Below are 13171 nucleotides of genomic sequence, written 5' to 3'. Positions count from 1 at the left end.
ATAGATGAGAATGAAAACAGACCAGTTAGCCCATCATGATGAATTCATCAGGAATTAACCATGATAGTTTCCAGGGGGAACCGCGAGTAGGTCTCAATCTCCATTACTAACAATCCCTTTCCCTCCACAAAATGCTATTCTTAATTAACATATAGTGACCGAACGTACATATTCAACGTTATTAGAATCAAATATTACTTAGACTGCGTTTAGGTCTAGGTTAAATTTATGAGAAAAACAGGGTTACTATACATATGTAATTTTTACATTATCGCTCTCTCTCTTTTCATTTAAGAGTTTCCTCTTGTCGGTGCAACTAATTCATGCATCTTCATCCAGCCAACTCTATTCCAGGCCATATCCTTGACCTCCCTATACATTATAAATCCTATTTGTATGATCATAGTTTAAAGGTAGTAGGTATTCTTTTTCTACGCCATAAAAGTAGCAAAACAGTCAGTCTAATGTTTTTATTTTCTGTCAATTGATCACGCTGTCAGTCAATCTATCATTTCAATAATAAGTTTATATTAGTTCATTCAGTAAAGTCATTTTCAGTAGTTTCATTGTTTTGTCTTACATATAAAAATATTTATATTATAAACTTTCTGCTTTTTCTATTTCTTATTCAATAATATTGAAATTGATAATTCCATTCTTGAATCTCGTTAGTGTAACACTATCTCATTATGGGTGTTGACATTCTAGGATTCGCGTACGCCGCTACAGTTGCCGCTGGTGGCATTATGGGTTATGCGAAAGCAGGTCAGTATACTTAAAAATTGTTCGAATTCCTAAATACCTAATTTATATATATATTTTTTTTAATATATAATAGCAAACAAACGGTCACACGATGAAAAGCAACCGTCAACAATAGATAAGAACATTATCATGTATATTATAAAATAAATACATTTTGATAGAGGTACCGCTCATACATTGCCATTCCTGAAGACTAAGTCTTTCAAATTTATAAGCATGATTACCAATGTAAGGCCAACCTTGCAATGTATGGTTTGAAACTTTTCTGAATTGGCACACTTTCTTTCGAGTTAGTTTTGAGATAAGATAATCTTAGATAGTCTATTTTTGTAATCATTATTTTTTTAATATTCATGTTTCCTCTACGAGATAATTTCAATCTAATATGTGCATATATTAATATAATTAATTTGATCGACTTTCTTATGTAAAAAGGTAATATAGAACTAATATATCAATTGCAAGAATAATGTTTCAAATCCAACTGGTAGTTGTAGAGATTAATGTGTTTATAATAAATCACATAAAGATTGTGTGATTTATTTGTCACTTATCCTGAATGGGAAATCTCTGAATAATTTTTGTTAATCTTTGTTTAATTTCTGATTTTTGCCCTTTGACATATTAATCTCATCATATCTAAATGGTTAGTCTATTATGAAATGAATCTTCGAGTTTTTGGACTCAAGTTCATGTTTTTGTTCATACTGAAATCAGCCCAGTAAATGGAGTTTAATATTTTGTTCGTCATATGTATTTTGTAATTTTAACATTAAATTTGTGGGAAAGAAAAAATGGAATGGTTTGGAAGATCTTAGTAAATTCAAACTATATGAAATTAGTATATGAAATATATTCTTCATAAATTTTGAATATAAGCTGTGCCCCCTATATTGGCAGCTTGGTTAGAGTAATTGCAAGGTATTGTTAACCATTAAATTAAAAAGAAATATATCATCATCATATCAACCTTAACTGTCCACTGCTGAACATAAGCCTCCCCCTTGGGTGGTTTTTCCAGTAGTTGCCATGTTTGGCAAGTAGATAGACAACTACAGTTAGACTTTAGTGATGTTTTAAGAGAGATGCTGCTGCCCATCCTTTGACCATTTAACAAGTATACAGTGATTTTATTTAGCATAGTTCAGCCACAACCTGTCTTCCTGTTATACTCTAGACAACTGATATTTAATATATCCATTACTGAGCCAATATATAGATATTGACCTTTAATATATAGCAATATCTAATAGAGTGTGCTAACATTCTAGTAAAGTGTGGTGTGATCTGAAAAATTAGGAAGCACTGATTTAAACATAAAAAATAGTTACAAGAAAATTTTCCGATGTTTATTTATTTATTAAAACTTTAAAACACAATATATGTGTGCATTTGACGAACTTAATGCTGATAGATGTTCTCTATTGGGTACAACCATTGGGTAAATTGTAAGATAGGTAGTGCATATGAGTTAAAGAATCAGTTAATTATGATATTAATATTTGATATTTAATAGAATAGAAATAATCTTTATTCAAATATATTTGTTTACAAGCTCTTGTAAATTTTTTATGATTGTACTTTTTATTATTGTGCTGGGTTCGGGATGAGGTTATCTGTTGAAAAGAACCCACAAGTAATAGTTTCTCTTTTTAAATTATTATCTACAAAATAATTTTATATTTGCATGAGTATTGTAACTATAATTACCACCAGCCAGGATTTAAATCATAATTACTAAAGTAACTGACATAGCCCGAATGATAAGCATGCTGAAGGCAATAGGCTGGTCACATAGTTTGAAGAACCGACAACCAGTGAAGAGGAAAGGTTCTTGAGTGGCGACCCCGTACGGGCAAATGCTGTGTAGGACGACCCCCCATTGACGTGAAGATGTGAACCACCTGCATCCACTGACTCCCTGCAATGCATTTGAGGTCGTCACTCCATTTAGCAGGGTTTGCTCTACATTGCGTTTATCTGTACGCGATCGCCACTCGAGAACCTTTCGCATTGGTTCTCAGTTCTTCGAGCTATGTGACCAGCCCATTGCCACTTCAGCTTGCTTATCATATAATATACTTGTATATAACTTTTTATTTGTGTTTATTTTTTTATAATATAGTAGGGTTTATCTGTGATTTTTTTTGCATAATGTTCATTACTTCAAATACTATATGAGCATAAATAAAACAAATAAAATTAATACATTCCTATTTAATGTTTCAGGATCCATACCTTCTCTGGGAGCTGGAATTATTTTCGGATCGATATTAGGTAATATAAATTTATTTTACTTTATTATATTCCCTCTTGAGCTAGACTTATATACCAGATTGAGAATGTACCCTAGTCAGCATTATACTGTTAATCAACCTTTATACAAGTGGCAATTTAATTCATTATAAGGGCCTCAAAAAGGAAGAGATTCTCAATACGCCTGCTTTTTTTTCTACTGGTATTTGGCACTATCTTTAATAATAAATTAATATAAATGGAATCAGATTATATATTTTTAAACATAATTCCGATCTTTCCTTTTTAAGAGATGGCAGATTAACCCCCGGTAGAAACACAGTCGACTGGGAATTCAGTGCCCACAGGAGAGAAACCGGAGAAAAAATATTATATTTATTATTAATTATATTATTATACTAGTATTTTTGCCTACTACTTCGTATGCGTAGATTTCAAAAGTACTATAACCAAGTAATTGTTCACTTCTAGATGGCGTATAAAAAAACACTGTTTTATAAAATTAGACCTTCAGAAAAACAACTGTAAAATTACCGCATTCAATTAGTGCAGTAGATTTTACGTGATGCCAGAACAAAATTACAGATAGACAGCCAGAAAAATTTCTAAAGATAATTGTTTTAACTTCAGTTGCTTTTATTAAGACGCCCCTTTCACGTATGCCCATTTTTTTTTAAATATCCCTCTTGTACAGACATCGTCCAGAATTAATTTTATTATATTAGTAAGATTATTAATTTACATACATACATATATGTATGTATTTATATATATCTGTCATGTAGTCTCACTAGTGTAGAGAGAAACAATAGAATGCCATATCCTTCGATCAAACAGGATTCTCTCTTATTAATTTAATCATTATGAAATAATACGAATGTAATCATATTTGAGATACGGATAAGATGATAATGGTGTGACGCGATATCTTCGCCAGTTCTGACTCATTTTTGATATTATTTCTAGCAATCCCAAAATAATTATGCTATGCTGAAATAGCTTGTTTTTTATCACATGTATTTCTTAAAGGTATAGTTTTTTTTAACATCTTATATATAACAGTAGGTATAGGGGGGAAAGGGATTGTTAGCAATAGTGTTTGACAGCCCCATTGCTAGCAGTATGCCCTATTAGGTCGACCTCCACGTGAAAACCATCGTGAACAATTTTTGTTGAATTCGTCACGATGGGCTAACTGACCTACTTCATCCTCACCTATCATCCTTCACTGGTACCCCGCCGGTGTATACCGATAGCGCGGGTGGGGTTACCATTCCATTATCACCAATTTAAAAAAAAACAGTAGGTATAGTCAGATACACTATACTTGTATTTAAATTATGTACCTATTAGTTCATGAGGATAGTAGTATGTATATCAATATTACTACCAGTCATCATCATTCATCATCAGATCAAACAAGTATGACAAGATATCTTGCTTGAAAACTTAATGTGCCAATTTTTTATTATGAAACTATACATAGGCACTTTAGAATTTGAATTTAATTTTTGGAATGATTGTACTGTAATTTTGAAAGATTTGTTAAATAAGATCTGCATAATTTGGACTTTTTTTCAGGTGTCGGGGCATATCAACTTAGTCAGGATCCATCTAACTACACACTGTCCCTTGGCACCACAACCACACTTGGTGGTCTTATGGGATATAGGTACTATAATAATGTGACTATAAAATCAATTGATATTCAATAAATATGAGCCAGTTAGACTTTCTTGTTATTTAAAAATCCCGTATCACGATGTTTGTTCATGCTAATTTCCGAAATCACTCAACCGATTCAAATAAAATTCTGTAAATGTGTATTGTTTACTCCAGCTTCAGAGATAAAACTTACTGAACCCGACAGGTGATTGTAGGGATAAAATAACGTATACCGCATCAGCTATACTAGTTTTTATTCTCGATTTCGTCAGCGTGACCGAAATATTCATTTATTTATTTTATCAACTGAGTGAGCTTTAGTTTTCCAATACAGAGGAAAGCATCAGTACAGTAACACATGTATAAAAGAATTGAATTATATTAATTAGATTTAAATTAGAACATAACAAATAATAGAAATAACATCTATATCTCTGAATACAAACAGTCTGTGGTCATCCGACGAAACTCCAGCAAGTTAGAGGCGAAAACGTCTTAATGCGGATACCGGCTCAATACATAATTGATCAGTTGTAATGCAAGAGAGAGAGGAGCTTGCTTAGCCATATGTTAACCGACCGGAATAAAAAGTAGCCTATGTCCTTATCCATCTCAATATCAAATTTCATTATGATTGGTCAAGTCGTTAAAGTGCTAAGAGGTATCAAACAAATTCACTTTCTCATTTGTTGTCTTAGTAAGGATATATATATTTTTTTAATAATATATTTATTTACTTACAGATATTACAACAGCAGAAAGTTCATGCCGGCCGGTCTCGTCTTCTGTCTCTCTCTCGTCATGTTGACGAAATTGGTAGTTAAAAATGTCGGCTCCAGTCCGGTTCCTGTAAAGTCTGGTTAATATTTTACCTATTGTTGTATCGTATCCCTCCTATTATAATGATTTCTATTTAGTGTAAAAAAAAACCACAGGTATATCAAAGTTAAAAACTACCTTAATGGTATAAACAAGAACCAGGTAAGAGGAACTGCAAGTACTTTTTAAAAATGTTTAATTTAAAATACTCTTGGGAGACAAGAGTAGTAGAGTTGTAATGAATTAGACATTGTACTGCGCTTATTATATATGTTGAGAAATTATCCAAATATGAGGGAAAATATTAGGAAAAATAAAGAATGATCACATAGACCGAATAAAGCAGATCTTATAATATGGCATACTGCGTAGATTCGGGAAACTGAGAGGGAACAGGATGATGTAAAATAAAAACTTTGCTTTGGCGCTATTATCGCATTTAATCAATCAATCAATCTCGGTCTTCTTGCCCGCCTTTAGTAGTGTAGGCGGGTGAGGTAGGGGTCTCGGGGTAAACCCCTTTACCCCGGCTGCATCTCCGGAGGCAACTACCTCCGGGTCGCTGGGTTCTTGAGCCGGCATACACTGGTGGTCTGTGTATGCCGGCGTGGTGTCTTCTTTGATGTGGCCTCTTCTTCTTTCTTGTTATATATATTTTATTTATTATATTATATATATATTTTATTTATTATATTATATATATATATATATATATATTATTTTTTTTCCATTTTTATAATAATCGCATTTAATATGACAACAAATAGTAAAAATACTGTTTTTTTTTTATGTTGGCAATGACATATCCAACCGCTTTTGTCGTCAGTAAAATTGATAGTTCTGAAAGTGTGGCCAATATAGCGAGGTTTTTATTTTTGTATAGTGATGGATGTTATTGTATATTTCTGTAGTTTTATATAAAGTAGTTTTGGTAAAGTTTTATTGTAGTGTTCTGTACGTGTTGGGTCTATACATAATTTATTTCTACTTTAAGTAAATGTTGTTTAATTTATTAATTATTATTTAAGTAATAAAAATTAATTGCTTTTAGATGAAATTGAGAAAGCATGATATTTTTATGAAATGGAATATTATAAATAAAAGGTTTTGGGATTGGAAAAAAATATGGTTTTTATTCGATATACCTAGTAAGTGTTTATATGGTAGGGACATTAACGAAATAAAACTGCCATTTCATGTTTGTTATTTTCTATTTTTTTCTTAAAATTTATACAAATTTGTGATGAAATTTAAGATTGAATTCATACATAAATAGTTTGAACAAAATAAATAGTTAACGGCAAGCGATGTCACACAGTTACCTAATAAGATCACTGTTTCTCTATCAAGAAATATTACATCCAAAATTAACTTTTAATTTTTTTTTTACTCTATTGGTAACTTTATAATTACAAATCTATAGTATGTCACATAAATAATTTTTAGAAATTAAAAACAGGCTTATATTAATTATCAAATTTCGTAAATGATAGAAATAAAATAAAAATTCTCAAAAAAACAGTGTAAATTCACTTAAAAAAATAATTGTATTACTAATTGTTCGGACGGTCGCGAACCAGTCGCTTTACATTCGTTTAAACAAAAAAAAAAAAAAAACTTAATACATCTCCTTAATATATACTGTATAAAAAAGGCACTTCGTGGCAGTTGATTTCGTTAACGAATGCTATTTTTACAACCGTTTTACATATATATTAAATGGGCTAAGGAGTATTTCTAATTCCATAACCGACCTAAGATTGTGATCACCCGCGGGCATCCCGCAATACTTTCATACGACATAACCTAATGTACTTATTGTTCATTAATAGTAACACAATCACATTGTAATATCACTCACTGAACATCGTCTGACACTTGAAACGTTCCGTCTTCAGACTCGTTGCTCACACGTAGCACGGTCCCGTAATCACAATTACACGAATATAATTATCTATACCCATAAGGAATTGTATTAAAAATAAAAACAAGCAAATCCTTTATCTGCTTGCTCTTATTTTGTCCTATTTCGATTAAAATTAAAACATTAAATTAAATTTTAAAATTAAATTTGACTATTAAAATAAAATTTGATTTTAAAATTAAATTTGAATTTAAAAATTAAGATTAAACTTTAAAATAATATGTTGAATTTTAATTACATTTAAATTTAAACTTCAACTTAGTACTTTAAATTATTACTTTATGTTAAAGTACTACAAGGCCGATATTTAAATTACATTACAGTATAGATATTCGTGCATACGGGTGTGCTAATTTCACACGTAAATAAAATTGAGGGCTGGAATGGTGACTGTCCCTATGGGTCCGAATGGCCTCTATGGCCCAGGTCCGTGGTAGTCGCTCCAGCGTGGCAGTCTTGTGCTCGATCCGCTTTATTTTTTTAGTGGCGGCTGCTGTAAAAATAAATAGAATAATTAAAAAATTTAGATATAATAAATATTATTTATTATCGTACATCAGTATGTATCGATATGCCGAAATGATTATTAATTACTAATTATGATACTGTTATCACACATTCCTATAAATGATGACGTTATAGATGTATAAATAAGTACAAAAAATTATATATACGAGTATGACAATCGTGGGAGCTGATGAAATATTTCTGTACTTATTTGTAGTATATACTGTCTGTATATATAACAGTGATAGTAACAAGACTTCATTTATTAGATAGATACATATTACATATGCATGCATAACCTATATTTTAGATACGTTACAATGCATGGCAAATTACTTCAACAAACTCATAGAAAACAAAGCTTGTGCAGTCGATGCTTTTGCAGGTAAATTTATAACCTATTACCCAAACTACGTTAATAATTAATGTTCAAGTTATTTGCCGATGTCTATAAAGAATTATAACATAATACAACATTAGGTACATTAATTATTAAAATTTAACAAAGAATGGGTAGATATAAAATACTACATCGCATGCTCTACTTGTGATCATGATGTTTACCAGAAACTATAGATTTATTCACAAAATATGATATATATTATACATAATTTGTACAAATTAAATAAATTTTAATACAAAGAAAATTTCAAAGATTCTATTTAGAAGTTCGATTGAGTTGGAAGAAGATAGTATGTATACAGGTATATCTAGTTAACACTTATTTGTTACTTGTAAATATATATGTATTTAAATAGAAATCCATAGACAAATATATTTTTTGTTTAAATGACTTATCTCTTAAACTAAGGAATAGGTAAGAATGGAAACTTATGACACTTAATAAATAATAAAATTATATTAAATAAAATGTAAATACACATACACATTTATATATATACCTATCAACCAACATTCGTTTGACATTAGATTATATGAGTAGACAATATATTCGGTAAGTAGGTGTTTCAAATTAAAATAGGTCCCAATGATGGTTGATAATTCATGGTGTAGATTCTGTTATACTCGTAGGATGTCAAAATTACATATTCTGACAGATTTTTTTTTTAATTAGGCACACCTTATCCTACCGAGATAGACTAAAAAATTCTGTTAAAATATTATTTAATGTACATATGTTTTTTTTTTAATTTAAAATTCTCTAGAAATATTTCCTTAAAAATAATTTACTATTTATTTGAGTTGTAACAGGAAATACACCAAATGCCAAATATAATAATATGGTAAAGAAGAATGCTAATGACTAAATAATTAATACACATCATTAACAATGACAACTAATAGGTAGTTATGTACAATTTGAAGTAGGTATGTATTTTGAATATTAATTTGAAGTATCAGTATGACAGGCACATGAGTAGTAGAATGGTCTCTTTATAAACAGTCTTGAATGTTTATATTGATCGAAGTAGAAGATAAAACATTGGTAATTACTTATTAATGTTGGTACGAACGCGGATTTTCTATTATAAAAATATTTGGCTTTTATAATTTTTCATTAATAGATACTTTTGTAACTAAGTTATATTATGACAGTACCGTCATAATATAAACTATTATTTGGTACACATATTTTTATTAATATAATTTGATTTTAAAATTGGAATACGTATGATGATATTAAATATGAAAATCCGCGTCTCTACACATTAGTTACTCTGACAAATGTACTTTGTGAGTGTTATGTATGAAGATCTAAATGATGTAGGTACATCCAGTGACACAATGACTCCGTTAACCCTTAATATCTTACCAATAAGTGTCATATTACTGCGGCACCTCCTCTGCGGTCAAATTTCTCTGATACGAGAACACCAATCTCGCCGGCTCTATTTGCACTTGTTGAGAATTTGCGTCCGGTCGTATCGAATTGTAACTCTGTGGTTGTGAGTAATAGGTGCCTATTTTGAAGACGGATTTTACGCCTTTGTCGAAATATGGACTTTTTGTGGTGCTCCCCGCGTAGAAATTGTTCTTATTGTAGAAACCCTGGGTGGGGTCATTGTTCCTGGTTGTGAAGTCTTTGAAGTCGTATGGATTCTTCGTTGAGGTGATTGAGTATCTGTTTATTGACGGTGGGTAGGTGTAACTCGATGATTGCGTCGTGGGCGTGTAGTATTGGATCGGTTTCCTTGTAGTGCTGTAGTACTGCGTGGTCGATATGGGCTTTTGGTTGTAATTTGAGTAGAAATTCTTTTGGTATGGCTGTGTCGATGCTTCGTAACTGTGTGTAAAGAGATTATTAGTATTGTGCTTGTGTACCGTCGACAAACACAACATCGACTTATTTTTCATATTTGATTATGTAGTAGGAATATATACACTTATAATAAAATTTCTATGCTGACAATACAATACGAGCTATTGATATATCTAGCAGACGTACTTACAGAAGCACTCTGATAGATATTTTCCATTTTTAATATAATATTGTTATGTTAACACTGTAATACTTTATTTCTATTGTGTCATATAAATAAATTAGTTATATACAAATTACAATAATTATTATAATCAAAACTGTAATGCATGTCTATATTATGAAAATAAAAATTAGCATGCTGTACAATCTTATATATATATATATATATATATATATATATATATATATATATATATATATATATATATATATATATATATATATATATATATATATATATCTACAGGGTGCAACGAGAAAGACAATACAAACATCTAAAATGTAATTCTTTCACAATAAATATCATTAGTTATTTAGTAAGTTAATAATGACATCGTTACTTGTCATTGTCACATATTTACGTAATTTTTCTTTTGTATTGAGAAATGTTAGTTTTATAAATATAATACTATCACTATATTTTAGATCCTCATACGATATTCGTTGCACCGTGTACTTGTATATTTGTATTAATATCACGATAGTAACTACTCGTTGTACAATTTATAAAGAGAATACGCACCTGGTAATATTTCCATAGAACGGACTCGTCTCCGGGCGGACGTAGCTGGGCGTGTGTTGTGAATAATCAGGTATTATGTTCTCGTGTTCAGTTATACACCTTCCGTTTATGCAGTACTGTAATCAATTAAAAAACAATCATTAAATTATGAATCTGGAGTTTAGTGCAACCTAGACAACGAATCTCGAAGTTAATTGGCAAATCCTTTTAATGGCAAAACTTAAAAATAATCCAACACTTAAGCCTGTAATCCGTATCTCGATCCTGTGTCCAATCTGTATCTCGATCAATATCGAAGGTTTTCTTTTAAAAAAACACTGTACTTTGAGCTCTGTAAAGACTCATTGATCTTTTGTACGTATAAGAAGTGCATCGAAATAATACCAAAACAAGGTCTTGTGTCTCTGGATTCACCCTTATCTTCGAGATGTGGTAACGCATTAACAGGTTCAGTATCTTAGCATTTCAAATATTTCAAACAAGTATTCAGTTTCGAAAACTCATTAAAGGTGCCAAGGTACCAGACATTGCACAATATAGTGTGCTGCATGCTATATTCAGCGATATCTGGCGCTGTTCATATGTATAAGTTATAAATTTTTATAAAAAGTTAAAAAATAGGATTTTCAAATCAGCTAGTTTTAAAACATTTCTTAAATTCTTTTTTCAAATTTAAAAAAAAGAAGTACATGTATTCTGTACCTGTCCGTCCCCGCAAGGCGAGCCCTCCGCTGCTGGCCGGTACGCTACGCAGTACCCGCTCGCTGCGTCGAAGCAAAACAGCTGGGCGCACACGCGCTCATCTTTAAAACAAGCGCTGGAAACCAAATGATGTAAATAGAGGATGTGAAATATGCTCACGACTGCATTTTCTAATAGAAATGACTATTACTATTGTGATACACTACCACTACCACTTAGTAGCTTATTATTACTTAGTAGTTTGTATTCACACAAATTCATTATTTATATAGTTAAACTTTTTGAAAAAAGCAACAGCTGAGTTTCTTGCCCTTTCTTCTTGGCTGAAGTTGCGTTCCGAATGGACGGTAATGAAAAAAATGATTATTGAAAAAAGCTTAAATCTAAGTTTACTCGAATAAAAATATTTCTTTCTTCTTTCTAATTTATTTTTGGTGTTAGTATAAATCAGGGTAGTATAATGTTACAATGATATAATTCTCGCAACGCTCAATAATTTTTTCAGTTCGAAGGATAGCTAAGGCAGTAATATTGACACGAAAAGCACAATACCACAGGAATATTCAGAACTAATAAAGTATCAGATCTATATTCTCTGATAGCGATTGTTTTTTATGTTTATACGTGACGGTTTCTATTATAGTCAAGTGCACTCTATAAAAACGAAAAAATAAATATATTATTTCTAAAGCGAACTATAAAAAACAAAAATCTATAGAATTGATTTATTTATTCTTTGAAATTTTTTGTATTGCCTGCCTAATGTCATATGGTAGAATAAATAAAAGAAAAATATGGAGACTCTGTATAAAAGTCGTCTCGGCTTCCCCCTCTCTTTCGTAAAGCAGCTGTGCTTGCAGTCAGTAAAATTCCAGGGTACGAAGACATAACACCATAGTCCTAATACAAAGCAGTACGTGGAGGGTACGATCGGAATCACAGAGTATTCTATGCCGTCCATGGTGCTGTTCATGTCTATACCGGTTACTGCTTTCCATCATTATGTACACTTCTCTATACTCACCTAGTGCCCCTGTCCTTCCGGCACTGCGCGTCTAGTGTAAGCAGACGGCCGGGCAACACGCGCGGTAACGAGTCGTCCTCGTGTGGTGAATTATACAAACACGTCGCCGTATCGCCGCTGTAATGAGAAAAATACATTTATAGACGATGTCCTATTTGACAGAAAATGTAGACGATGTCCTATTTGACAGAAAATAAATTCAACGTCATTATGTCATGTTGATGACGAAGTAGAAGCTTAATTTTAAACATAAACGTCGATGTCAACGAAACTCAGTTTAATTTTGTTGTTTTGTTATATTCTGTTGAATTTTAATTGATGACGAAATTTCTTTGATTTTTTAAATTAATTAATTTAATTTTAAATATTGACTAAAATTTTATTCATTTTAAATTCTGCTTTTAATATTATTATTTAAAATTTATAAAATTTTAATCATTTAATATTAAATAGAATTATGTTGTAAAACTGAAAGTATCAGTCATTATTCGGTCGTTGATTTACATGAATTTGTGTGAGCATGAGTGTTAAATAGTTATTGAT

At 31.0% G+C, this 13171-nt stretch overlaps 2 protein-coding genes across 7 annotated transcripts in view; one reads left to right on the top strand and one right to left on the bottom strand.

Annotated features, from left to right (window-relative positions):
- The first annotated feature begins 507 nt into the window (after nt 1-507).
- Nucleotides 508-6629, top strand: LOC113511067 (transmembrane protein 14C). Its single transcript, XM_026894648.3, has 4 exons — nt 508-765; nt 2995-3042; nt 4603-4693; nt 5430-6629. The coding sequence occupies exons 1-4, from the start codon at nt 690-692 to the stop codon at nt 5548-5550; spliced, it is 336 nt and encodes a 111-aa protein (XP_026750449.1). The 5' UTR covers nt 508-689; the 3' UTR covers nt 5551-6629.
- A 68-nt stretch (nt 6630-6697) lies between these two features.
- LOC113511047 (A disintegrin and metalloproteinase with thrombospondin motifs 16) overlaps nt 6698-13171 on the bottom strand; it is a 206258-nt gene continuing 199784 nt past the window's right edge. For 4 of the 6 annotated variants that reach the window (XM_026894617.3, XM_026894616.3, XM_031912227.2 and 1 more), the window contains 5 exons: nt 12629-12745; nt 11605-11719; nt 10903-11018; nt 9711-10181; nt 6698-7922 (listed from right to left, as the gene is read on the bottom strand). In XM_026894617.3, the coding sequence (XP_026750418.1) occupies nt 9725-10181; nt 10903-11018; nt 11605-11719; nt 12629-12745 (805 nt within the window). In that variant the 3' untranslated portion in view covers nt 6698-7922; nt 9711-9724. The remainder of the gene's footprint in view (nt 7923-9710; nt 10182-10902; nt 11019-11604; nt 11720-12628; nt 12746-13171) is intronic. The other 2 variants (XM_031912228.2, XM_026894618.3) reach the window with 2 other exon arrangements.

Source organism: Galleria mellonella, unplaced genomic scaffold (assembly GCF_026898425.1).
Source record: "Galleria mellonella isolate WM207_F2 unplaced genomic scaffold, CSIRO_AGI_GalMel_v1 utg133, whole genome shotgun sequence".
Lineage (NCBI taxonomy): Eukaryota > Metazoa > Arthropoda > Insecta > Lepidoptera > Pyralidae > Galleria > Galleria mellonella.
This window is presented reverse-complemented; position numbering and strand designations above follow the sequence as displayed.

Bases quoted from the DNA above. Each gene is read 5' to 3' on its own strand.
- LOC113511067 (XM_026894648.3), top strand. From the start codon at position 690: ATGGGTGTTGACATTCTAGGATTCGCGTACGCCGCTACAGTTGCCGCT. The intron at 3,043-4,602 runs GTAATATAAATT...ACTTTTTTTCAG, and splicing joins TATTTTCGGATCGATATTAG to GTGTCGGGGCATATCAACTT. The intron at 4,694-5,429 runs GTACTATAATAA...ATTTACTTACAG, and splicing joins GGTGGTCTTATGGGATATAG to ATATTACAACAGCAGAAAGT.